Consider the following 25,430-nt stretch of genomic DNA (forward strand, 5'->3'; position numbering starts at 1 on the left):
ACTGCCAGTCTGGGGGTTCCTGTAGCACTAATTATTTGCACTACTTTCCCTGAAAATTAAAAAAATATATATTATAAATGCTTATCATCATAAATAAAAATATCCAACAAAGTTTACCCTTTCTACTTAAATCCATTACAGATGTAAAATATGCTAGAGCAATTTTAATTACTGATATTCATACAGAATAAAAAGTAATGCTCTTGTTTCAGATATTACATTATACAGCAGTCCTGGGAGGTGAGTGCCATTGTGACAGCAACAAATCTCCAGACTGTCACTGATGTGAAAGAGACCCGTTCAGTTTTCCTCAGCTGAGATGTTGCTCTATGGTGAAGTTTTGGCTAATTCCTCTCCTGAGGCTGTCGGCATCTTGCTGTAGACTCAATTGTTTAAACATAGAATTGTCAACATTGCCTCCACATCATATGGAGAAATGCTTGTGGCTCTTGGGTGACTTTTTTTTCACTTTTCCGTAGAGGGAAGGTTAAGGCTGGAGAAACTGGGGCATAGCTTCTTTTCTTTACTCCCTCTCTGTCATCTGAGCCCCTTGGGGTCAGTATTAAGAGTAATTTCTAAATTGAAACAGAAAACTAGAAACTCAAACTGATGCAAGGATGTTTATTTATATCATATCCCTGTGCACAACCTTTATGCCATAGCCATAGTTAAGGATCTGGTCCTAAAAGCAAACACCATAAATATCAGAAAATTGGATGATCTCAATCCTGCAGCAAACAGGAGGTGGTTCCCTTCTTCCCCAGTTTGTTGACTGTCAAAGTCACTCTCACTCAAGCACAAGCAACTGAAAATACTCCCCTGTCTTGCTGTCTGCATTGCATGTGTTGTGTTAAGAGCCACCCAGATACCAAGCACATCCTGCTCTGAACAGATGCTCAGAAAGCAGTGGAACAGGTAATATCGCTTTTCCTCTTGTAAATATTGAGTGTTAGCAACCATATGTGAGTCACTGCTCAAACTCTGAGATGAAAGATTCTCTGAGCCCTTGTCGTTCAGCTACCTGCTCACACCCACAAGTAGTAGCCATTAGAAGTCAGCGTTTGTCAAATATTTGAGGTAGCATCTTGCAACCTGTTATTCTTCATTTCAGCAATATATGACAGTAGTATACACTAACTGATCAGAGAAAATGTGGGAAAACAGGGATTTAATTATAGTTTAAGCAAAACTACTCCTTACTGCAAAGGGACAAATGTTTGAGAAGTGAGAAGCTCAAGATCCACCAAACAACAGTGCTTTGAAAAAATACTATGAGCAGCTAAGGCAAGCTTGTCAATTTTCGTTGTTAGCTGTGTTGAAGAAGAGCACTGACTTTGTAGTTGTGTCCCACACACCCCTGCAAGGGAGTCAGGAGCCTGCTCAACCTCAGAATCACAAAACTGTAGTGGCTGGGTCTTCTGGAGTTCATCTAGTTCAACACACTACTAAAGCAGTTCCGTAGAGTAAGTTGCAGAGGAAAGCATGCAGATGGGTTTTGTATATCTTCAGAGAAGACTCCACAACCTCTCTGGTCAGCATGTTCAAGCGTCACTCTCACATTAAAGAAGTTTTTCCTTGTGTGCTTACGGAACTTCCTGTGCCCCTTGTTCTATCACTGAGCATCCACTTGACTCCATCCATTTCGATATCTACAAGCATTTATAAGATCCCCTTTCAAGTCTTCTCCAGGCTGAACAGTCCCAGAGATGCCTTTCCTCATAAGAGAGATGCTCCAGGCATCATCTTTGAGGCCTTCCTTGGGACTCTCTTTGGAAGTTCTCTGTTTTACTTGAAATGGGGAGCCCAGCACTGAATGCAGTAGCATTGCTGAAACCAGCTGGTGATGTCAGATTTGTTGAGACTGGGAGAAATAGGTGATTATTGCACATATTACAGCCCACTGTGTTGGCTCTAGCTTTTCAGCTGTCACAGAGCTGTGGCTTTTCCCACCTTGTCAAGCAGTAACCTCCTGGATGTCCTTCTATGCTCAGAATAGAAGAAATAAGTTTGTGCCTGCCACTCTGCTAGAAAACAAGGGAGAAAAGAAGATAGGCACTGTCTCATCTTTGGTATGGCAGTGACAGGCCATGTGAATAGCACTGTTTAAATGAGTGTGCATAGGGAAATTTTATTTATTTATTTATTTGAGATGCATCTGGAGGAATCAACTTACATTTTTAGTGCTTTTTTGTCATAATAATGGCAATACTGTGCAGACAAAGCAGAGGCAGTCAGTAATAAAACTCTTGCCTTTTCTGCTGCCCACTGAGGTGCTGAATCCGGACAGACAGAGGTAATCACTGTGTGATTTTAAGATGAAGAACAGAGACTGTCCAAAATTCTATTTTAACCATACAATGACGTTATTCCTATTTTTTTTTTTTTTTGCTTTGTCCCTGAAAAGGTACTTCAGGCAATATAGGTTTCTGATCTCAGTTCTAAAAGAGAAGATGCATATGAGCAAGTCTTCAGTGCCTCTACTCCTATAGCTGCTGTGACCTATTTAGCTACTAAGGGAGGGCAAGTCACTAGTAAGACAAATGAAGCATTATCTTGTATCTCTGGAATATTTTTGTATACCAACAAAGATCCACAGATAAATTTCTTTAGGATCAAGACTAGACAGAATAAAAAATGAGTAGCCATTAAGTTTTAAAGGACATTCTTAAGATACCAGTGATATATTTTCATGTTTATATAAGTAAAATCACCTTAGGCTAAAATAGAATGAAATAAAAAATGTAAATGGAATTCATTTTTATTTGTTCTCATGCTTCTTATTAAATATGAACATTATTCTTACTCTGAGTAATAAAAATACCCTAAAAATCCTTCATTTTATTTCTTAACTACTTTGCTGTATGTTTGCCACCTCTACTAATAAGGTCCCATAAATGACCGTGTTTCGTTGCTTATTGTATTAGGCCTCCAGACTAATCCCAAACCAGGTCTTTTAGAAAAACTGTTTGCCACTATTAGTGCCAGTTTATAAAAAGGCAACCATTAATAAGTCAGTACTGTTTCATCTGTTTACCCAAGTGAAAACTCTGACCCAGCAACATCAGTGGTTCTTGCATCAGCTCAGCCTTTAATGTAGGCAGTATTTTTCTCTTCTACTCAGGATATGAATGAAAAGCACCAGTTCAGGCACAAGCAATGTCCAAATTGTGATCTTCACACAGACAGTTCTTCATAGCTACAGCCTGAGATTTGATTCAGTGGCTCGGAACATTCAGTGTGAAGCTTATTGCAAACACGCTACTTCTGGAGCCAGTTAATGCAGTAAAATCAGACCTTATTTAAGCTTCATGAGGTATAATACAAGATAGGAAGAGTTCAAACCTGCAGAGAGGGAGGAAAAGTAATGCATAACACTTCTGTTCCGATCTTCAGGAACAAACAGAAATATATATATATATGGGGAAAAAGATACTCAGAATTAATAAGTTCTTGATGTTCAATGGATAAACATAACATTTTTACTGTCTTCAGGAATAACATCTTAAACATGGTGAATTTGTACATGCTTTTTGTTGCTAATCCTTGTAACATAAATTAAATGGTAGCAGCTTCACCTGGAGAGACTGAGACTCAAAAAGGCCTGTGAGCCAAAGGGATACAGTTTTGGAAAGACTGAGCTCTTCACTGAACCTATTGTAATGCTGAAATGCACTGGTAAAACAATACATCTGGGAAAGACTAGTTAAGAAACTGAATGTTATTAGCTGCAAACCAGAAACAGGCCAAGTGTACCTTCCATCCACAAATTACACCATCATGAGACAAATTTCTCTTAAAAATTCATCCACAACAGTAATGTTCACACTTAGTGAAAAGAACTTTGGTCTGGGCCTCAAATGCTCCAAATGAAAAGGCTTTTTTTGTGAATCACTTGATATTCTCAGACATTACATCTATACCACAAGCCCAATCCTTCCACTGACATTTGCATTCTACCTTCAAGAAAATTCTGCTATCTGTTAACAGTAGAACGGGTATTTGTGCAATGTGTGTTAACCTACTTACCTCTCACAAGACCTTTTAAACTAAAATTTATCCACAAAGAAATAAAATGTGGTGGAATTATCACCCACTGAAAAGTCCTTCATGCTTTTTTGTGCACACCAAACTATGAGATGTCAGGACATTAATATTAAAGTTGGCCTTTGAATGCTTTCATGTCCTTGTATATCCATCATAAATATTATTATTTGACCCTAATTTAGACATATTTTAAAATCCTCATTTCAGTATATCCAGAGATGGAGTAAAGTTGAGTGGGCACAACTGAAATGGCTGCTGCATGTAGAAGAAGACTCAAAATAAAGGTCATTTTGTGTTAACAGACTTGTGGCATCCACGAGCCTGAAGAGCAGGAAGGGAGAGGAGCACACAGTGAGGATAGTAGATGGAAGATCAGGAAGGTTCTCTAAACTGTAATTAAAATGTGTCTTTCACCTTCTGTAGAACAGGAAAACTTTTACTAATAATAGTGGAATATTTAAAGACCTCAGGAACAAAACCAAGGCTCATGTGCAGGACATCTGGGTACAAACATTTACTGGTCTTTGTTCTTTCCTGCCTTGACTCCATGCACGCAAATCCTACTACACACAGGCTGGCTGCCACAGCTAGCCAGCTTGTGCTCTTCAGAGCTATTTCAAAAGCCTTTTCCCATCCCATCTGTTATTCAGACCCACCCCAACTAGCTCCGAGCAGAGCCTGTTTTCAGAAGGGCACTATTTGCCCCATAGTAGAAGTTCAAAATCTCTTTGCTCCTACAGCAAAGTTTTCCTCCATTATAAAACAGCTTTGCCACATTTAAATCCACCTGGCAGCAGGACCAAGCAACAGCTGTCATTCTGGTGTTAAAAGCAGGCTCCATGTTCTTTCTCCCATTGCTGGAGGGAATATGAGGAAGACCAGATCTGTCATGGAGCACAGAAGCAATGTCTTCCCTCTCAGGCTTTTTAAAATCTGCCAGTATTTAAAATGCATAAAAACATGCAGTGCTCCAGAGGCACTACACCACAGCAAAAGATATGAACTGACAGGAGCTTTGTAGGGCACCTGCAGAAATGGAGAGAGCAGTGAGGAAGCTTTGCTCCAGAACTGAGTCCTGGTGGAAAAATGTACCAGCTGGTTGTTCTAAAGCAGGATTTTCACCCTGCCTCTAACAAATTTGTCTGAAAGGAGGATGAGAAGTGAAAGCTGAAGCAGGAAGGAAGGGAATAAGCAGATGGACTGTGGTAGAAACCACAACGCTCATAAAATTAATTTCCTGTGTCTTCTGTGGGGAAAGAAGGGGAAATACAGGTTAAAGTACTCTGTAATTGGATAACAAATTATAGCACTGCCTAATCTCTAACTAGGTTACTGTGCATCCAGGGGCAACAGCAGTCCACCTAGTCTTCTGCTGTAGAATATTAAAGTTAAAATATTGTCTTTTCATGAGGCTGTGACAGGAAATGTAGGAGCAATGGATAATTCCTGACCTTGAAAAGAGTGTGCTAGCTGTTTGCCTAGTTATGAACAAAAGAGAAAAAAAGAAGAAAGCAAACACATACTGATGTATAAAGAGGCTGTAAAAATATCTGAGCAAGAAAGCTTCAGTGCAGTCCTTTCTGTAAGACAGCATTGGGAGTGACAAAGGATCTGGCTCCTCTTGAAGCACAGATTTAATTTGAGCACACAAAGTACTACACTCTGGGCACTCTTCCTTATTAGCACTAAGACAATAGTTAATGCAGTACTGCTCACCACTAATTTAAATGAACTGCATATAACTGGTTCCTATAAACTCTCCAGAAAATACTTCTTCATCTGCCTGACTGCTTCGGTGCACTTTCAGATCAAAAGACAGAGGATGCAAAGAACAGTGCGTTCGGTGCCACGGAGCCCTCTGCTTTAGCTGCCCTCCTAAGTCAAACAGCACTGAACAACAAGCAAGAATCTTCATGTTTTGTTTCAGCGATTGAACCCTATTTTATAGTCACTTTGAAGAGTTAATTAATCAGCACGTTGCCTACTGCCCATAATGTGAGTTGGTACACTCCAGGGCAGCCATTCCACCAGTGCTCTTTCACAAATTTCATAAACTCACCATTAAATCGAATCCTCAAGGAATTAGTATTCTTAGTGCTACCCTTTGAAAAGTACTGCTAATAGCAACAGAAGTCACATCTTTCTGCACTAGCCAGAACTTTCTGTACTGGATTTAAAAAATAAAATAAATAAAATAAAATAAAATAAAATAAAATAAAATAAAATAAAATAAAATAAAATAAAATAAAATAAAATAAAATAAAATAATAAAATAATTTAAAATATATATATTTTTAAAAGACTGTATGAGGGACTTGGGGTACTGTTTTTCCACATCTCTCTCAGGGAGAAAAAAATCAGTGCTGTATATCAGTGGAAACGACTATCAGGTGGCCTACTTAATGTCTGTATTCTGCAGTGTTTTATATTCTTTTTTGGGGGAAGGATTTTTCAAAAGGATAGAAAATTTCTGCTAACTCAGTCAAGACCTTTATTTTATAAATTTGCTTTGAGATCCTTCATGGGAGATCATCAACACAAATATCCCTCAGGTTACATCAGCTCTTGCTGATCAATGAATGGGATGGTATAAACTACAAGGCCATGGAAGAGCTTCAGCATTTTCCCGTCTCTGTTCAGACTGGATATCAGTGAAAGGTTCTTCACCAGAGGGCAGTGGGCATGGAACAGGCTCCCCAGGGCAATGGTTACAGCCTCAACTTGCTGCAGTTCAAGGGGTGGTTAGAAAATTCTCTCAGATACTGGGTTTGAATTCTGGCTGGTCCTGTGTGGAGCCAGGAGTTGAACTCAGTGACCCTTTTGGGTTCTTTCCAATTCAGGATAATCTATAATTCTGTCTTGACAAAGGCAAATTCTCTTCCCTCCATCATGTCTGACAAAGTGAGACTAATGTTTGGGTAACCTCTGGTTTGTTCTGGTTTCCTCCATTGCCTAAGAGAATGCAGACAAAAAATGCAAAAAGGAAAAAACAGGAACTTTGGGATTCTGAGAAAAGAAACTCAATTCTCTTTTGAAGGAAAACCCAAGAGGACTGCGTACATGCAAGTGGAGAGTCATTCTTCATTCAACTCTTCATTTGCTGCTTGTTCTACTTGGTTTCTGTAGGTCTAGTTTACTTTCATTATGAGTTAATTCCCCTGGATGCAAACTAGAGAAGACACAGTTGTTCTGCAAATTAGCCACTGTAAGTTAAAATTGACAAGAAGATGGAGGAGGCTTAGAATGATGCTGTAGGAATTATTCAAATAGAACTAGCTTAGACACAGAACCACTTAGTCTGTACAAGAAAATCATTGTTTTCTACAAAAAAATAAAGGGTATTTTCCTTATAGAGACTAAAGAGTAGTGGACTAACCAGAAATAATCTGAGTATTTAAAGTTAGCAAGATTTTAAAAATTCAGTGCACAGCCAAAGGCAAAAAACCCTCCCCCTTTTCTTCCTGTAAGTACAAAGACACCTTCTGTCACACAAAGGGCCTCACTGTCAAAAACCCCACCTCTGTGACAAGTCCATACACTGAACGCTGACCTCCACTGTGCTCTGTTTTAAGACAACACAAAACTGTATCCTAACATCAGAGCATTTCACAGTTGGCTTTATTGTAGGCAATGTAAACACATACTTTCTTTTTGTGTTAAATACACACCCTTCTTTATCCTAGATTAAGTAATGATCCTTGGATTTCATCAGATTTATAATTTGTAAAGAAACAGTTCAAGTAAGCACATTAGGGTTTTCAGGGAGTTCATAGAAGAAGGAAAATCCCCTGCTTAAATTCAAGCTTCTGGTATTTAGTGGTTAATGCAAAGGTAAACATACCTTTTGAATCCTCAGAAGACAGAATTAAGTGTTTCCAATCAGTAAAAACTGATTTTCCCTTAAAATATATATATATATACAACTGGTTTACGATCTCTAATTCTCACTACTATAGGTAGAATGCACAGATATATACTGAAGCATTCTGTCAAACTAGAAGCCAGACCCTTTCAATTATCAGACCAAGACCCAGATTTAGACTGCTAATACGTAAAACATCAATAATCAGTAGCATTTTCTTTACTCATGCTCCTCACAACTATATAAGGAAAGAGTTGGACCTGTAGCCACGTGGGAAAAAATATGTAATTAAAAGAAAGATCAAGAAGCATGTGCAGCAGCAGCTCAGATTGATTTCAGAGGGCTTGGCAAATAGAAGATAAACGTGCAGTAAAACAACACTTAGTTGACTGACCCCCTTTGTTGCACAAACACACACAGTTGAAGGGGCGATCCCTAATAAGGTCTACGTGGAAGAAAGTGAGTGTAAGTCTGTGAAGTTGAAAAGACAGGTTTAGAAATGGAGGAAATCTGTCCTTCAGCTCTTCCTTACCCTTGAACAATATATTCTATTTGATAAGAAGAGAAAAAATGAGAAATCTGGTCCTTTCCCCAGCAAGACTGAGCCTTTCTTCCTGTCTGGTTCACCCTCCTCAGAAACTTACTATGATTTGTTTCTTGTAAGTTGGCATCTCTGCTGCTCAGCTGATACACTTATTCAAAGAATAAGTACCGTGTTCTCTGTCCTCCACCAGCTTTCACAGGGTTAACCAAGAGCCCACAGGAAGCCCCTTTCTGGGTGCTTCTTCAAAGGTTGAAGCTGGGATTTATCCCTTCCACTGATGTTCTAATATCCTCTTTGTCTGGCTGGGAAGATGATATATGCTGCTATTGATCCAGGTGTGTTCCTACTCTAGTACAAGTAAATAACCCTACAGGTAGAGCTTGCTCAAACTCGCCTTAGCAAAGTTGAAAGAGGTTTTCTGGTCCTCTTTGGCTTTGCTTATACTGTTAAATAAAAGTGCTAGACCCATGGTCATCCACACTTGTTACTTAGGTCCAGGATAGCTTTCGTTCACATCAGCTAGCTGTCTCTACCCTTATCTGCTAGGGATGGTGGTAACTATTAGCAATGAGGACATAGAATCATGAATTGGAAAGAACCTATAAGGATCATGGAGACTATTTCCTGAATCATTCCCAAACTTTTTTTAAAAATAAGACCCAGTTAACCTCCAAAATATCTAACAGTGTTCAATCTGTTATACACTACATTTACTCGTAAACATTTGGCTTAAGGGCTGAAGAGCTGCTCTGAAAATATCAAGCATCTCTATCTAGAACGAGCTCTATTCCTTTGAATTGTCTTGATTCACACAGCTATATTCAAGAAGGCATTTTCTTGCAACAAAACTCTTATTTGTTGGGCCAGTAAAAAAAATAAAATAAAAGAGAGCAAATAAGCAACTTAAACAAGCAGGAAATGCTACAGTCTGGTAACCACTAGTGGAAAACCAATGTACTTTGTCTCATCGCTAAATTGTTTTATTTTATTACCAGCCTGTTCAGGTCTGTTACATGAGATATTTGTTGATATATATATAAATGATTTCAGTAAGGATGCTTTTATTTTGCTCACAAGGAAGTAAGCAAGGCTGAGCTCAGGACTTCCCATTTGCTTCCATGGGTTTCCAGTTCTGAGTTGAACATCACGTCCTTTAGTACAAGCAGCACAAAATAAGAAATTTCAGTTTCATTTTCTGAACACTCAAAATACATAATGATTTAACATGTTCCTAAAAATTAGAGCATGTCCTACATCTGAGCCACAATGCAAAATCTACAATATGAAGAAAATTTAGAATCACAGGAAGCTTAGGTTGGAAGGGGACAGTCAGAGCCATTTGGGCTTGGATCAATCCCTCTCTCTCTTTAATTAAGTAGTATAAACTCAGAATTATGTTTCTCACCTAGAGGGATGAATTTAAAGTGGGGTAAGGATCTTAATGCCCAGCTGAAAGAGTACAGGTCATACAATTCTGTTGACAAGAAGAGGTTGCATCTCCCTTTAAAATTACTTTAAGATCTCTGGGATAGGCTTATTGATGGAGATTTATGTTGATGTGCCTGGTCTGAATATCATCTAACATTCTTGGCCTACTTGACAGTGGGCATAAAGAAGTGTGGGAAGAAAGACTCAAATTAATGTTGAACCCGCACTAATGTCTGTGAGAGTGTAGAAATGCCTTTGAGACCTCTTGGTAAAGAAAAAAAGCTACTCAAATGTTTCCAGTGTTGGATACATCTGTATTGCCCAGTTGATCATATCAGATGAAAAGATTCACCAAGCCAAAGATCCAAAGAACCATAGACACTGCATTTTAATAGTTGTGTTGTAAATCAATTGGGTTTTTCTGTTTTTGTTTGTTTGTTTGTTTGTTTTTTGTTTTTTGTTTTTTTTTTTGAGGGGAAAAAGAATGTATATCCTCTCAGCAGCATATACACCAACAGTTTAAGGTTAGCTTGCTGTCCTCCCTCACAGATAGACTCATGTGCCATCCTTCTGGTGAGCCTGCCTGGGTGTTAGCCCAGGCAGCTGGAGCACACGCAGGACATCTCAATGCCTATGCAGGTTCAGAACAGCAAGGGCTGTCAAACATGCTCATGCAGATGGATGGCAGACATCCACATGACAGCAAGGAGGCAAGAGGCATGGGACACTCAGTGAAGGTCACCCTGGAGGCCACTGCTTCCGAGCTGTGCAACAGTGAACAATAGACTCATGAGAGTGTGAGACTACAAGCATTTGTGAAAGCAAAGCAACATTTACAAGGGTATCTCACCTTTAGCAAGATAGCTATAAATGGAATACATTGAGAGAATCTAGACTCCATCAAATATAACTCTTATATGTCCTTGGTAAAGGAACACTTCTAGAAATAGATGTTTTTCATGAAAATGTCCTTAAATTTCAGGTCTGTTTGCTCTTCAATTGATAAGTAGACTGAAGAATTTCTAAATTCTGTTTGCTTGCAGGACTTTCTATTGCTAACCTTTCTAAATGACTACAGATTCCTCTAATCCCCTTATTATTTACTTTATAATTTCTTTTGTCATTCTGGTTTTTCATCTCCCTCTGAGAATAAGTGGGAGAGAGTGCATCCCACACTATTCAAGTATCATCTACATAGCACTTTTAAAAAAAAGTCTCACCTAATGTACTAACATCACATTCTGACTTACTTTTGTTCTAACTTCATCAAGTTCCACCCCCAAATTCTTAACCTATATATATGACTACAAGGGCTTAGTATTTATCTTTTTCCAATCTTCCATCTCAAATTTATTAGCAAGTACTCTTTTTGGCAGCCAACTTAAGCCATAATCATTGCAGTTAGTCACTGAAAGTCAAAGAAAATTGTTCTCAGAAAACATAATAAACTCTAATTTTGCCAGTTCCCCTGACATTTTATTAAAAGGTTTTAACCGAGCTTGCACAACTTACCGTTTACTTCTGCTCTGGTTATAAGGTCCTAAACTGCCTCCTCGTTTGTCATCCTATAGGCAGCTGACCAGGCTGGGATAAAATAATTCTAATCCACCATCTAAGAGGTCACAAAATTAAGTAGATGAATATTAAAATGACATCTACATATCCTTAGGTTCAATTTTTTTTTCCTATTGTATTTAAAAGTTTGGATTTTTTTTTTTTAAGAGCAAGCACTATGTCTAATTTAGCACATCAAGGAAGTCCTTGGATTGTGTTTCCCTCATTGGTGTATGGCAATGCTCAAAACTAAGGTGTGCTTTCATATCACTAAGAAAGCTTCTGAAGTCTTCTAAAGTACACTTCCATTGAAAATGTTCAGTGAAGAGAGAATATCTTCTGTGCCCACAAATCACAGGATTCATCTCCACTTCATGTCACTAACACCCTAGATACATCATATTTTATAAAATGCAAAGACAAACTGTAATGAGGAAAGACAGCTGAACGCAAAATCACAATGAATCCATTCCTACTTCCTTGGCACCCATTCCTCCCACCATGATTAAACTCATTGATTTTACTCAGACAGCTATTGCTGAGGAGGCTACAACCACTTTTCCTCTCCTATTACATTTCTACCACTCCACCACTGTCAGCATTTAAAACAAAATAAGGCCCTTCTCAGAAAATGCTGATCTTCAACACAAACAATATGTAATGACATATTTGCTGTAAAACCATCCTGTACTCTTTTTAGGTGCTGTTCTACAGAAAAAGAGTTCATGCTACAATATTCAAAGGTGAATCTTCAACATGTTTCAAATTCTTTTGCATGCAAGTGGAGCTCAATGTTTCAGAAAACATGGAGGAACAATGCATAGCCACCTGTTTTATCTCAAATGTCCCTGATCAGCAGGGACCCAAGAGTATGTTGCATTACATTGGCATGTTAAAATCTTATCTTACAGTTGTGCCTCCAAACTGCAGTATCAAACATGAAGTCCCAACAAATGGCAAACAAGGTCAATCAAAGCTTAATCAAAGGTTAATCAAAGGTAAAGAAGACACAGTCTTCAAGTTCACCCTGTCTGTACCCTGCTGGAGTTATGGACATGTGTGCAGTACTCTGAGAACTCCTGGGAGCAGCTTTAAGGAGTCACATAGCACCTCTGTGAGCAGGCAGTGCCAGGACCCACAACCTGTTCTGTTCCTGGTCAAGTAAGAAAAGATCAGTGATATTACCCAGAAAATTTTCCTGGAAGCTGGGTTGCCCTGTTTTAACTGCAGAATCCCGTATAAAGGATTTTATTCTCAAACAAGAAAAGCAGTAATCAAGACAATAAAAGGGTTAGCATTTGCTTTGGGCCTTCTGAATCTTCTTGCTGACTTTACTATCTTTTCCTAATCAATCGCTGTTGCAATGCTGCCTCTACATTTATGTTCTTCTGTGACTGTTCTGCTACTGTAAATTAGCAGAAAGTGGGAAACTAATCATTCATACAGTTCATGCCCCATAAAACAGAGAACAATCCATCATCCACTGTAAATATCAGTTACTTCAGTAACAACCAGTGAGGTAGGTAGCTCTGTTCACTGCCACTAGCTAATTACTCAAAACATAGAGAACTTAAAAGCATCAGAAAGAAACATAATTAAGGGCTAATTTTCCTCACAGATCCTAATCCAAAGTAAAAAGTGAGGTGTCTGCACAAGCAGCAGGTGAAAAAACAGAGATGTGAAAGGCTACAGTGGACGCTGCAGTGTCTGGGATGGATCAAGGTCATATTCACAGAGAAGAAACAGATCTGAGTAAAGCCAGGAGATTACCAAATATTGGTACTGGAAGTCTGTATAACCTTGTTTTTTGCCGTCAGAAAATCACTACTACGTGGGGACAAAGCATCGGGTCTAGGAGGAAATTGCTGAGGGACACAAGTCTTTAGAAGTTCTAATCCACCTGCTAATGCCGTTTAAAAACAAGGATTTTAGTGCAAGCTTAAAGGGTTCAGGACACAAAATCACATTTGGCCTGAAGTTAATTCACATCTGAAATCTTGGGTTGATCTCTCAGTGGGATAATCCATCTAAATCATATGTGGGTTCAACTTCTTGCGGACTATGAACAGTACGGGTATCCGCACACATTTTTCTAGTTGCAAGGATATGTAAACTGAAAAGTTTTTCATACCATGAACCTTATAAATGAATAAGCTTTACTATTCATTTAGCTTTTACTAAGACATTCCTGATAGGACAATCTATTTGATAAGATACTGCTATGCTAAATGACTTCTGGGAATTCTTTTTTAAGGAACTCCCTACTTAATATTTTTTCCGCATCTTTTCCACGATGTTAGTTCCTGTTCGTGTCATTTAATGTCTGTAAATTTACTTATTTTAGCAATGAGTGATATGTGTTGAAACTATCAGCCAGAAGTAGCACACTAGAATGCACTTTTCTGATGAGAAGTGTGAACTAGGAACTGTTATTTAGGCATCTTGTTTAAATGTAGCAGAACACTCTTAGAAATACATTTACTGAAAAAGTAACAAGTCTGGCAAACTTGTTTTCTTTAAATTAACATTTTCAACTCAAAACCTCATTAAGGGACAATGAAATTCTTCTAGATTTCCTGCTGAGAACCAAGAGGTTCATATGTAAACAGAAGACTGATTTTACATGCAAGCTCTCTCTTCTGTTCAAACTGTTCAGCAGTGGTTTAAATTCTAGTTTTCGGTGATACTAGAGCTTCATTCATTAAAAGTTGTTCAAAGAGAAGTATCCACTTCTCCCCCCAAGAAGTAGGACTCTGGAAACATGAGCTTTGTGGAAGGCACTTCTGTACCTCATGGGCCTAGAAAATCCACTGGCTGCAGCAGGACCACAAAAACATGGAAAGATATGTGTCAGCTGCTGCCTCATCTCTGTTCTCAGAAGCCAGAGACATCCCACATCCTCAGCAAAGGCAAGTTATGCTGCTTGGGAATGGAATAGACAGAAATGCTGGTTGTGTTCTGGCAGTTCAAGGAAGGAAAAGGCACTGCAAAGGAACTGACCTTCACCTTATAGATAAGATTCCCCTGAAAAATTCCTCCTCTTCAGTAACCACAAATGCAAATTGCAAATATCAAGGTCCAGCTTTGTTTTTCAAAAGAAGACAAAGGAGCACTCACTGAAAGCACAACCAACCCCATCCACGCCCTTTCCACAGCACAGCACACAGTTATGTAGAGCCCAAAAAACATCCCTAACAGAGACATGCAAATGTTTTAGAGGCAGAAATAGAAATCCTCTTTGACAAGTAAAGGTGTATTAGCTACATCAGAGACTGATAAACACAGAGGCCTGGAGAAAGAGATTTATGACAGTCCAGTAATGACTGAAAAATGGCAGGATGTATCAGGGAAAGGATCAAATCTAGATTTGCCTTGTTTCTTATATTTTTCTTACTCCAGCTACTGCCCAGTGCTGGAGATAGATGTTCAACAGCTGAGGCAGCAGTCGTACACGTTCTTCATCATCATCCTGTTCTTCTTTTTCTGAATGACAACGCTACATGAGAAAACATGGACAATGTGATGAATTCTCAGAGAACAGCAAAGTCTATTCCCATATCATACCTTTTTGGAATCTCATCAAAGCAAATCTTTCATCAGGAATTACAGCTTATTTTGTGTCATGATCTGATAGCAAAAGCCAAAACAATTCCAACTGAATTAAAATGTTTAGTCTTGCTACAATTTTACTGTCCTATGGGACCTGCCTAATTTCAGTGCTGCCAAACAACCAGGACAAGTAATTTCCAGGCTACTACCTTCTGCATACAAACACTGAAGTTGTTTGATGCAATTCCTCATGCTGTTACCAGTTAAAAAAGTAAAATAAGCAGGTGTCAGTCCAAACAGAGAATATGGACATTAAAATTACACCATCAATTTCTATCACCAATAGAGTGCCACTTGATCCTATTTGCCACACACAACCATCCAGTATTAACTCTAACTGTTAAAGTATTGGTTACGTTCAACACAATATTGAACTTTAGTACAGGAGATGATATGAAATGACTGCTACTCTGTATATCATTTTTCTGATGTCTCAACACTGTTTCATCAGCAACAGTTTACTTCCCTTTATACTATTTAATGTGAGTGCTTTTAATAGAGTAGACTGCATTTCATTTATCCATTAAAAGTCTTTCACTTAATGATTTTGAGGTTTCACCCTCAAAAAGATCCTCATCAAAGACAGCATGTTCCTGATTTGAATAGCAGATTTGCTATTTACATTTACTGTACAGTATATTCAAAAGGACACATTGCATGCATACGTTCTGCTCACTATGAGTTCAGCCCATCATGGAGACAAGCACCATCTCTTTGCAATTATAATTGTCAGTTCTTCTGAGTGGCTCATAACATGTCAGGATCCACTTCAAGAACATGATAAATAATTCTTTTAATATCCAGTCTGAAGATGAATGTACTCCTTTGAGCATTTCATCACATGGCTTGCAAAAAGAAGAATTTTCTCCCAGCTCCCAGTGTGTTCTGACAGCTGAAACACACTGCATGAAGTGTGCTCTGTCTGAACTAACATATGGTCCCAGTCCTGCAAAGTCTATTTCCTGGTACTGTCTGTTGTATGCAGCCTTTTCATACAGAGGCAAGTAGCTCCCTGGTACATTAATTGTTCAAACCTCTGCTGCACCGCAACAGGTTTTTTCACACCAGAGATTTTAGCAGTGTTTTGTTACTCAGTAAGTTGTTCAGTAGACTCGCCTAGTAATTTGTCTCTAAAAAGCTACTATTTGCTGAAATGCAATGAGCAAAGCAAAGCCATCAGCAGCACACTTGTGCAATGTCAGAAACTGTCTGTAGTTTTTAACAAGCAGAAGAGCCAAGCACAGGGCAGGAATGGTGTGTCCAAAACCACAAGGGAGAACTTCAGCAGAATGAGGAATAGAAATGAGCCACTGCTCCCGAAGTACCAAGATCACCCCTGGCCGCAAGCAGCCTGCTCCAGCAGGACGCGGTGCTACAGGCACACTGCAGCCTGACGTCTGTGAGTACTCAGCACAGCTCAGTCTGCACACAGCCACTTCATCTGGCCAATCACCTTCTAGACGTACTGCATCTCATTCTGCAATTACACAGAAATCTCAGTAGTGACCCCACGAACTACCACTATACAGCTGCTGTAACGCCCTGCTGCTTTGCTGCTTTTTTAAATATCACTAAGTCCTCTTGAAAAATCGATTTCCAGTTTCAAGCTCTCTCCCCTCTCCAGATGATGTTTCTACAGATCAGACAGAAAACCTTTGCACAGGGACAAATACTGAATGTCTAAATCTAGCTCAAAATTAATATACTTAGCATAATCTAAGCGGATAAGAAGAATAAATATCACTCTCAAAGGAAAACTGCATACACATGAATATTTAAACAAAAGATATCAGTAAATAATTTTTTCATATTTTCTCTAAACGTAAGTCATCCTTCGTATATTTAAATTCATTTATAAATCGTCCATCATTAGCAGACATTGAGCTGGGTGTAAGCATTTCATCACAGGAGGAAGATTCATGAGCAGGCATAAATTTCACCCCTTAACAAGGAGAATATGCAATCCAATTTGATCAACAGTAATCAAATTTGTATAAACTTAGAAAATGTATTCCACGGAGGACAGAACTTCAGTAGGTGAGATATATGTAAGTAGACAATTTTACATCCAAGGGAGAGAAACACACCGTGGATCTCATAACAGCGTAGGAATTGTGGGATTAGCCAGTCAGAGATGCTTTCAAATCTACTTGAAAGGAACTCCAAGGGCCCAATCCCACATCTCCTGCTGAGGCCCTTAGTCTTTCAGCGGGAGGTTTGTTTTCCATGAGTTAGAAATGCATCGGTGGCCACGATTTACTTCAAATAAGGATAACGATAGTCACCGCAGATCTGATGAGCAGGGCCCAAGCTTCTCTTTTCGTCTTGTGTGACTGTGCTTAGAAACTTTTTAAAATGATGAGCAGCCATGAGAGAGCAGCCTGACTGCTTTATGGGGATGACACAGAGATCCCAGTTTAGGCACAAACCACACGTCAGAAGGTCTTTTTAAATAGGTTTTGTGCTTGAGATTGATCTGAGATTGATCATACCAGAAACTAAATTCCGTTATCAGCAACATATTAATAGCAATGCCAATTTCCATCCACTCTCCTGTCAACACCCCTGACTGAGTTGGAGAGATGCCTCTCCTTGGAGGTAAACGAAGAGGAAATGTGATATATCCTCTGTCTTCTGGATGCCACCAGAAGGGAAATGTGATCCGTGGGGGCTCCAGCCAGCCAACCCATCTCCCATGGGCAGCTGGCTTTGGGTGAAAAATGTTCAGCACTGTTTGCTTTAAAAACCACCCAGAAGTATTCTCCTTCCCCTTACCCTCCTAAGTCTGACAAAAAGAATCAATGCAAGCAAAGCCACACTTCGTCCTCCAAGTTTTCCCCTTATGAAGGTGAATAATCATAGGAAACAAAATACACTTTCTAGGATCTCTAATTTGAAACAAAGTGTTTTCAGCAGTTCGCATTCCAACAGAGGGCCCACAACTGATGCAGCCCTGTCAGAGCTGCACGCTGTGCTCCCCACGCTTCTTCGGCCCCGCACTGCTCTCTGCCAGGAGCTGCAGCAGAGCCTTCAGGGCAGCCCTCGGGGGAGCCCTGGAGGAGGTGGGCACACAGGGAAATCAGAGCACAGGGCACCTGGACAAGAACCACCCACTGCTTTAAAGAGAGTGGCTACCTCAAGGGGTGAAAGAAAGAAAGTTTCTGCCCGGTTGACTCAGCAGCAGCTGAGCCTCGGGAGACCCGAAAAAAGTTTGGTAGGCAAAGGACGGGGTAGGGGCGCTGGGGAACGGGAAGAACCGTGGACAGAGGGAGAGTCGCCGCTGTCCTGCGGGCACCTGCGGGCTGGTGCAGGGGAAACGCCGCGGAGCAGCAGCGCCTGTTGCCCAAATACCAGCGGCCCGGCCAAGCCTTCTCCAGCAGCCGTCGCTCAGCGCGGAGCCGGGATTTCGCATCCCTCCGCCCTGAGATGAGCGACCAGAGGGGGACCCCTGACCCCGGCCTGCGGTCCGCTCGCCGGGATGCGGGCTGGAAGGGCTGCACACCACCCCGGCACGGAGCCCTTCCCCGGAGCATCGCCCATCAGCTCCGCTCCTCGCTGCGCTGACGGCCCTGCAGGAGCCGCCCCCCCGGCTGCCCTGCTCCAGCATGCCCCAGGGGAAGGCTGCCCACTCCCACCGACCCCCCCGGGCTCGCTGCAGCGAGGGAAGCCGAGCCCGAGGGAGCTGAGCGCTGCGGCCGCTCGCCAGCCCCCAGCGGGGCATTTCGGCCTCTTTGGTATTCTGAGAGGTGGCCGCTCGCTGCTGCAGAGCCGAGAGGATACAGGAGAGCCTTAGGGAGGTGGGGGACCAATAAATCCACTGAGACGCCCACCACAGCTCCGCAGCGGCACCGAGCTGGGCAAAGCGAGAGCTGGGGGCGGAGAGGGGTGCGGGCTGCCAGGGCTGCCGCTTGTTGGTGTTGGGGTGTCAGAGTGGCAACGAGAGCCTATGATCTACTACACTGCAGTGCCGGCGTCAGGAGCCTTCAGCTCGGGAGCTGCCGCTGCAGGGCAGCCGGCACACACCCGCACCACGCATCACACACACGCAGCATCCCTCGCCTCCCCCCGCCCGCAGGTGCTTGCGGACATCCCGCCGGCCGGGGGGGAGCGGGCAAGCGCCGAGGGGACCCGGGCCTGGGGGAGGTGGGGGGGAGGGCCGTATTTCCCTGAAAAGCCGCCGGCTCCCCCGCCCGCCTGCCCGCATCCCGTCCGCCCAGAGCAGGAGGCAGGGATGCAACAGCAGCAGTGTGACCCACCGAGCCAGGCGGCCCGGGGCAGCCGCATTTGCATTTCTTATGTAATTCACCGCAAGTTTCCCCCGTCGGAGCCGGACCGGAGCGAAGCTCATGATGCCGGCTGCAGTGGGGAAGCCGAGAGAAGGGGTCAGCCCGGTAGCGGGAGGGGGTAGGGGAGCGGTAGCACAGAGCCTCGGTGTCCGTCCGGGCAGCGGCTCAGGGAAAGTGACCCTTTCCTCACCGCCCCCCTCCGCCCCTCTGGCCCGAGGTCCCTGGGGGGAGTGCTAAGGTAGGGGGGCCTGACTTCAGAGAATCGAAGGAGGGGGGTGGGTGCGGAGGGGGGAACGCTGTGTAAACCGAGCACGAAGTGCGGTGCAGGGCTGGCTGGCAGCAGCAAGCACGAGGCCGGGCCCCCTCCCCGCCGGCAGCCCCGGGGCTTGGCTCCGGGGACGGTGGGGGGAATGCACCGGCTGCCCCCCCGATATAAAAGTTTCATCCTCGGAAATAGCCCACGGAACTAGGAGATGCAGCCCGGACTGGGGTCGCCTTTGGTCACAAATATCTATACATTTTCTCCGTGGTGACAGTGGTTGAAGCTAATCCGTTACCGCTCCTTGCTTATTCATACACATACATGCATGTCCGTGCCGGCCTCGCTCTATCCCCCCTTCTCGGCAGGATTGCAGATCTACCTCGGCGAGCAACAGACAGGGCAGCATAAAGGAAAACAACGCGGTGCAATGCATTGCTTACCAGTTTGGTTCTTGTTTTTCTTAAGACTCTTGCCACAAAGACACTGCAGCATATGCGATCCTTTGCTGAAAATGTTCCAAAGAAACCACATTGATTTGGGCGAAAAGCAATCCAGCAGCTTATACACCCTGAGAAAGAAGAGATCCTTGCGGTTGCATAATAATAAATTGAGACCAGTTCTCCTGAAGAGGGGCACCAGTTTTATCATAGAAAAGGCGGTTATATTCCGATCTTCTCCCAGTTTTTGTTGGTTTTTATTTTGTTGTTGGTTGGTTTTGTTGGTTTTTTGTTGTTGTTGTTGGCGGGGTTTTTTTATTTTTTTTTCCTCACGTGGTGTTATTTCTTTGAGACTTTTCAATGCTTTTTTCAGCCAGGCTCAATGGTTATTCCCCTTAGATCAACATTGGATTACAACCAAAAGCGTGAAGAGACAAAATTAAAAAATTAAAATTAAAATTAAAAAATTAAAAAAAAAAATCCCTTTTTTTCAGCACGAAGCCAAACGAAAAGTAAGGTAGCGAAATCCCGGCCGAGGCCAAAACCTCATCGGAGACACCGGCAGAACGCGGCAGAAGGATCCCCAAAGAGACAACCATAGCCTGGCACTTGACTGCTAGGAGGATGGGTGGATCTGCAGAACAAAAGCCACGGCAGGATCCATCCTACTGAACGACTGCCATTGTGCGGCCCCGCGGCGGGAGAGCGCACACCAGCACCCGGCGAAGCCCGGCTCGAGGCGGAGAGACCGGCTGCCCGGCCGCGGGGCGGACCCCGCCCGCAGCCCCCGCCGCTGCCCTGCAGTCCCCGCCGCCCCGCGACGCCTCCCGCCCTCTCCCGCGCGGGCCGCTCGCCTCCGGCCCCGGCTGTCGCTGCGCCCCGCTCCGCCGCGCAGGAGGCAACCACCCCCCGCCCCGCGCCGCAGCCTCGGCGCCCAGTCGCCGGCGGGCGCCGGGGGAGGAGGAGCCGCGCTGCCCCGCCGGCCCGGCTCGCCGTCACGTACCCACGTGCGGCAGCGCTCGGAGCGGATCGGCTCGGCTCGGAGAGCGGGCGGCTGCCCCAGAGCCGCGTTGCCCCCGCGGATGGGCTCGCCGCTCCCGCCTCTTGCTGCCGCTCCCCGCCCCCCTCCCCCCCCCCCCCCCCCTCCCCCCCCCCCTTCCACACACACTTCTTGAGTGCCCCGACCCCTGTAGTCTGTCCCTCCCTCAAAACGGACTTCTGTCCGTGCCGTGGTGTGTCAGTGACAGGGATGGGAGACACAGCCGTGGGCCACATTAATCAACCCCCAATTGGTGTTTCTGGACGCTGTCCCTGCTGGTGTCATGCTTGTTAGAGTTTGCTCCGGTGGGGGCAAATGCTGAAGAGCAGCCCTGCAAAAAGGGATCTGTGCGTTCCAGCTGATGGCAGGATGAATCCGAGCCAGCAAGTGTGTCCTGGCAGCCAAAAGGGCCAACCCTGACCTGGGGTACATCAGGCCCAGCACTGCAGCCGAGAGAGCAAAGGGGGTTGTCCCGCTGTGCTCTGTGCTGTGTGACCTCACCTCCAGCACTGGCTGCAGGTTTGGAGCCACGGTATGAGAAGGAGCATAGAACTATTAGAGAGCATCCAAAGGAGCGCTGTGATGGTAGGGGGTGGTCTGCAGAGCACGGTGCGTGAGGAGCAGCCGAGGCCCCTTGGTTTGCTCAGCACAGAGCAGAGGAGCTGAGGCCTGATGGCGGCTGCAGCTCTCCCAGGGAGCGGAGGGGCAGCGCTGAGCTCTGCTCTGTGTGACAGCGACAGGGCCCGAGGGAACGGCATGGAGCTGTCAGGGGAGGGGCAGCTGGGGGTTAGGGACAGGGTCTGCACCTGAGGGTGGAGGCATGAAATGCTCTCCAGGGCTCTGGTCACAGGCCCGTGCTGACGGAGTTCATGGAGCATTTGGACACTGTTGTCAGACATAGGGTTTGGATTTCAAGTGATGGTACGTGGAACCAGGAGTAGAACTCAATGTCCTACTCGGCGTTGTGGGTTCCTTCCAACTCAGGATATTATATGACCCTGTGACCCTATGATTCTGTGGTATTTGCATGGTGGAGTCCTGGGCCATGACTGGAATTCCCAAGCACTGCAGCTCAAAAATAACCCCACAAAGCTCCCCCTCCTGACAGGACCACTCGCTGCAGTCCTACACAGGGGAGCTCTACCTTTCCACCAGGCCTGCACCTTCTGGGCTCACAGCACAGACTCAGGCCTGCACCAAGGTGGTGACACTCACACGTGGCAGCTGTGGCTCTGGAAGAGATGGAAGCTAATATCCGTGTTTCTCTCCTCTGTGTGCTCTGCTGGACTGCATGAGTACTAGAAGGTACTGGAAATGATGGAGCATAGTGCCTGAAGAAATGAGGGAAAAGATGATGAAATAGAAATGTGCTGCTGAAAAAAAAAAGGTGGAAGGAGAAAATAGGTGCCCTTCCATTGCTCTGAAGTCGCCCTTTTCCACCTTCTAGATCATCTTTACCTCTCTAGAGAAAGGTCCAGTTGTTGGCCATTATTTTTTTCCCAAATTAAAAAATAGAAGTACTGGAAGACTACTTACACCTATGACATTTTTAACTATATTAGTTTTCATTCAACTGTGGTCCAAGTTTGGTGTTTTCTCCTGAAGCACCTGGATGATTGGATAGAGTCCACTATCAGCAAGTTTGCTGATGATACAAAGCTGGGAGGAGTGGCTCAACACGCCAGAGGGCTGTGCTGACATTCAGCGAGACCTGGACAGGCACAGAGGAACCTGATGAAGTTCAACAAGGGTAAGTGTAGAGTTCCTATACCTGGGACTACACATGGGGAGGAATAACTGCACACCTGGAACCCCTGGAAATAGTCCACTGGAGGGCCACAGAGATGATAAAGGGCCCAGAGCATCTCCTTTATGAGGAAAGGCTGAGAGACCCAGGGCTGTTCAGCCTAGAGAAGAGAAGACTGAGAGGGGATCTGATCAATGTTTATAAATATCTGAATTGCAGGGGGCAATTGGATGAAGCTAGATTCTTTTCAGTGGTGTGTAGTTGTAGGAAACAGTGGCCAAAAACTGGGACACAGGAAGTTTCACGCAAATATACAGGAGAATTTGTTCACAGTGAGGGTGAAAGAGAACTAGAACAGGTTTCCCAGAGTGGTTGTGGAGTTTCCTTTTGGGGGGATGTTCAGAATCCCTCTGGATGCCTACGTGAGTGACCTGCTGTAGGGTGCCTACTTTAGCATTTGGGGTTGGACTCACTGATCTCCAGATGTTCCTTCCAACCCCTGTGATTCTGTGATTCTGTGAAGCTGTCATTGCTCCAGGAAATGTAAGACTCAGGTATGTAAAGACACGGGGGATTCTGTATGTGCTTTTCCTCTGCTGTGAGGGTATCTGGTTGCCAGTATTTGGAATTTCTGACTGTTGACATCAATAAAAGTGTTGGGACCTGAAAACTTTCAATAGCTGTAATTTCAGTGAGATTCTGTATTTATGCATACAGATGAACTTCATTGCCAGATCTCTATCTACATAACATTTAAACATCATTATTCTGTTTTATGGAGATGAAGAATAGCTAACAGAAATTGAGGTCTGTATTGCAAGAAGTGACCAATGGAGTTTGCAAAACACCATAAACCAAGTGTCCCTCCCTGTGTGCCAGTGTTGCACAGGCTTCTGGGAAGTCGAGCTGGCTTGGCCACCTTGCAGCCAGCTGGCTGGGAGTGTGTAGCAGCCGTGGTGCTTTTCATGGGAGCTCATATGTCACTGCCCCCTACAAACATAAAATTGATCTAGAGTCTTCCCAAAATATCAGCGATCCCCATCTATCTTTCAATGACCACAAGAGCCAACATTATATAGCTGGAAACAGTCTGTGATCTGTAGACAACAATAAGTCATTGACAAGCCTTCCACCCCAGTAATTGCTTTATAAACCTCCCTCAGGCCAGCATGTAACTTTCTCCTTCTAAATGAAAGTAGAACTTCTCCTTAGCATCTCACCATCATTCAGATGTCAGCAGCTGTGGCTGCAGAGCTGAAGGGGTCTGGCTGTGGAGGTGATGCTTTATTTAAAGCTTACTGGATTTAGAACAGAAGCAGAAACTCTGTATCTCTCCGGAGGAAAACATCCTCCATCTTGTGTGCTTGGTAATTTAGTGCCCTCAAGGAGGTCATCAAAACACAGAAAGCCTGCAGTGGAATAACTGAGCAAGAAGGATAATTTGTTCAAAAATCCTCTTTATGAAAAGTGAAAGTCACAGAAAAATCAGCCTCTTGAAAGAAGAGTTGACCTAATGTGATAAAAACAGAGGAAGTCTTTTGTTCTCAGGTGAAATAAATGAAAAAAAATTAAGAAGACTAAAACATACATTCAGACCTTTTTCACCTAAGTATAAATTATCCTTTTCAACACTTGAATTAATTTATAAATGGTCTATCATTAATTGACACTGAACTCAGTGTAAGCATTTCATCACAGCAGGAAGAAAAGGGAGGAAAAAGAAAAGAAAAGAAAAGAAAAGAAAAGAAAAGAAAAGAAAAGAAAAGAAAAGAAAAGAAAAGAAAAGAAAAGAAAAGAAAAGAAAAGAAAAGAAAAGAAAAGAAAAGAAAAGAAAAGAAAAGAAAAGAAAAGAAAAGAAAAGAAAAGAAAAGAAAAGAAAAGAGAAAAGGAAAGGAAAGGAAAGAAAAGAAAAGAAAAGAAAAGAAAAGAAAAGAAAAGAAAAGAAAAGAAAAGAAAAGAAAAGAAAAGAAAAGAAAAGAAAAGAAAAGAAAAGAAAAGAAAAGAAAAGAAAAGAAAAGAAAAGAAAAGAAAAGAAAAGAAAAGAAAAGAAAAGAAAAAAAAGAAAAGGAAGGAGGGATTGTCATTCTCTTACAATTGAGCATGTGGGCACATACGTGAAGTAATGAGGGGAGTGAGCTCGAACATCAGATGATATTAAAAATTAGAACATGTTTATTCACCACTTCCAGCCCAGTGCCAAATTCTGCGGGACTGTAAGGGTGAGAAAGGAAGGGAAGCAATGGAGAAGAGACCATACTGTCATAATTAGATTTTAGTCAAATCCATTTGGTTGGTTATATACAAAATGAGGTTACCAAATATCAGGATTTAAATTTATTCCAAGGTCCTGAAAAAACTGCAGGGTGTTCCTGAGTCACCTCATGTGAATAGTGTCTTCAATTGGTGCTGCGATGGTGTCTTCTAGTGGTGGTGCCTGGTTGAGTTGCATGAGTAAGGGTGAACATATGTTGAGTTCCTGGGACTGTTTTAGGTTACGTAGTTAAGAGGATATTTTCATGTGCATGATTGGTGTCCTTTATCATCTGTTTCTATCCTACCAGCCTGTTATCTCACAATGCCATTTAATGTGTGGGAAGGAAGGAACTGATGGAACAGGA

At 43.0% G+C, this 25,430-nt stretch overlaps 2 protein-coding genes across 2 annotated transcripts in view; both read right to left on the reverse strand.

Moving 5' to 3' along the window:
* The window catches only part of FGF14 (fibroblast growth factor 14), a 383,177-nt gene extending 362,830 nt beyond the window's left edge, over positions 1-20,347 (reverse strand). The window contains exon 1 of the mRNA XM_065740954.1: positions 20,030-20,347. Within this exon, the coding sequence (XP_065597026.1) occupies positions 20,030-20,237 (208 nt within the window). The 5' untranslated portion in view covers positions 20,238-20,347. The remainder of the gene's footprint in view (positions 1-20,029) is intronic.
* Positions 1-25,430, reverse strand: part of POGLUT2 (protein O-glucosyltransferase 2) — a 232,493-nt gene that overhangs the window by 46,381 nt on the left and 160,682 nt on the right. The window lies entirely within an intron of this gene.

Source organism: Cyrtonyx montezumae, unplaced genomic scaffold (assembly GCF_038088225.1).
Source record: "Cyrtonyx montezumae isolate F1298 unplaced genomic scaffold, pur_monq_1.0 scaffold_3, whole genome shotgun sequence".
Taxonomy (NCBI): domain Eukaryota; kingdom Metazoa; phylum Chordata; class Aves; order Galliformes; family Odontophoridae; genus Cyrtonyx; species Cyrtonyx montezumae.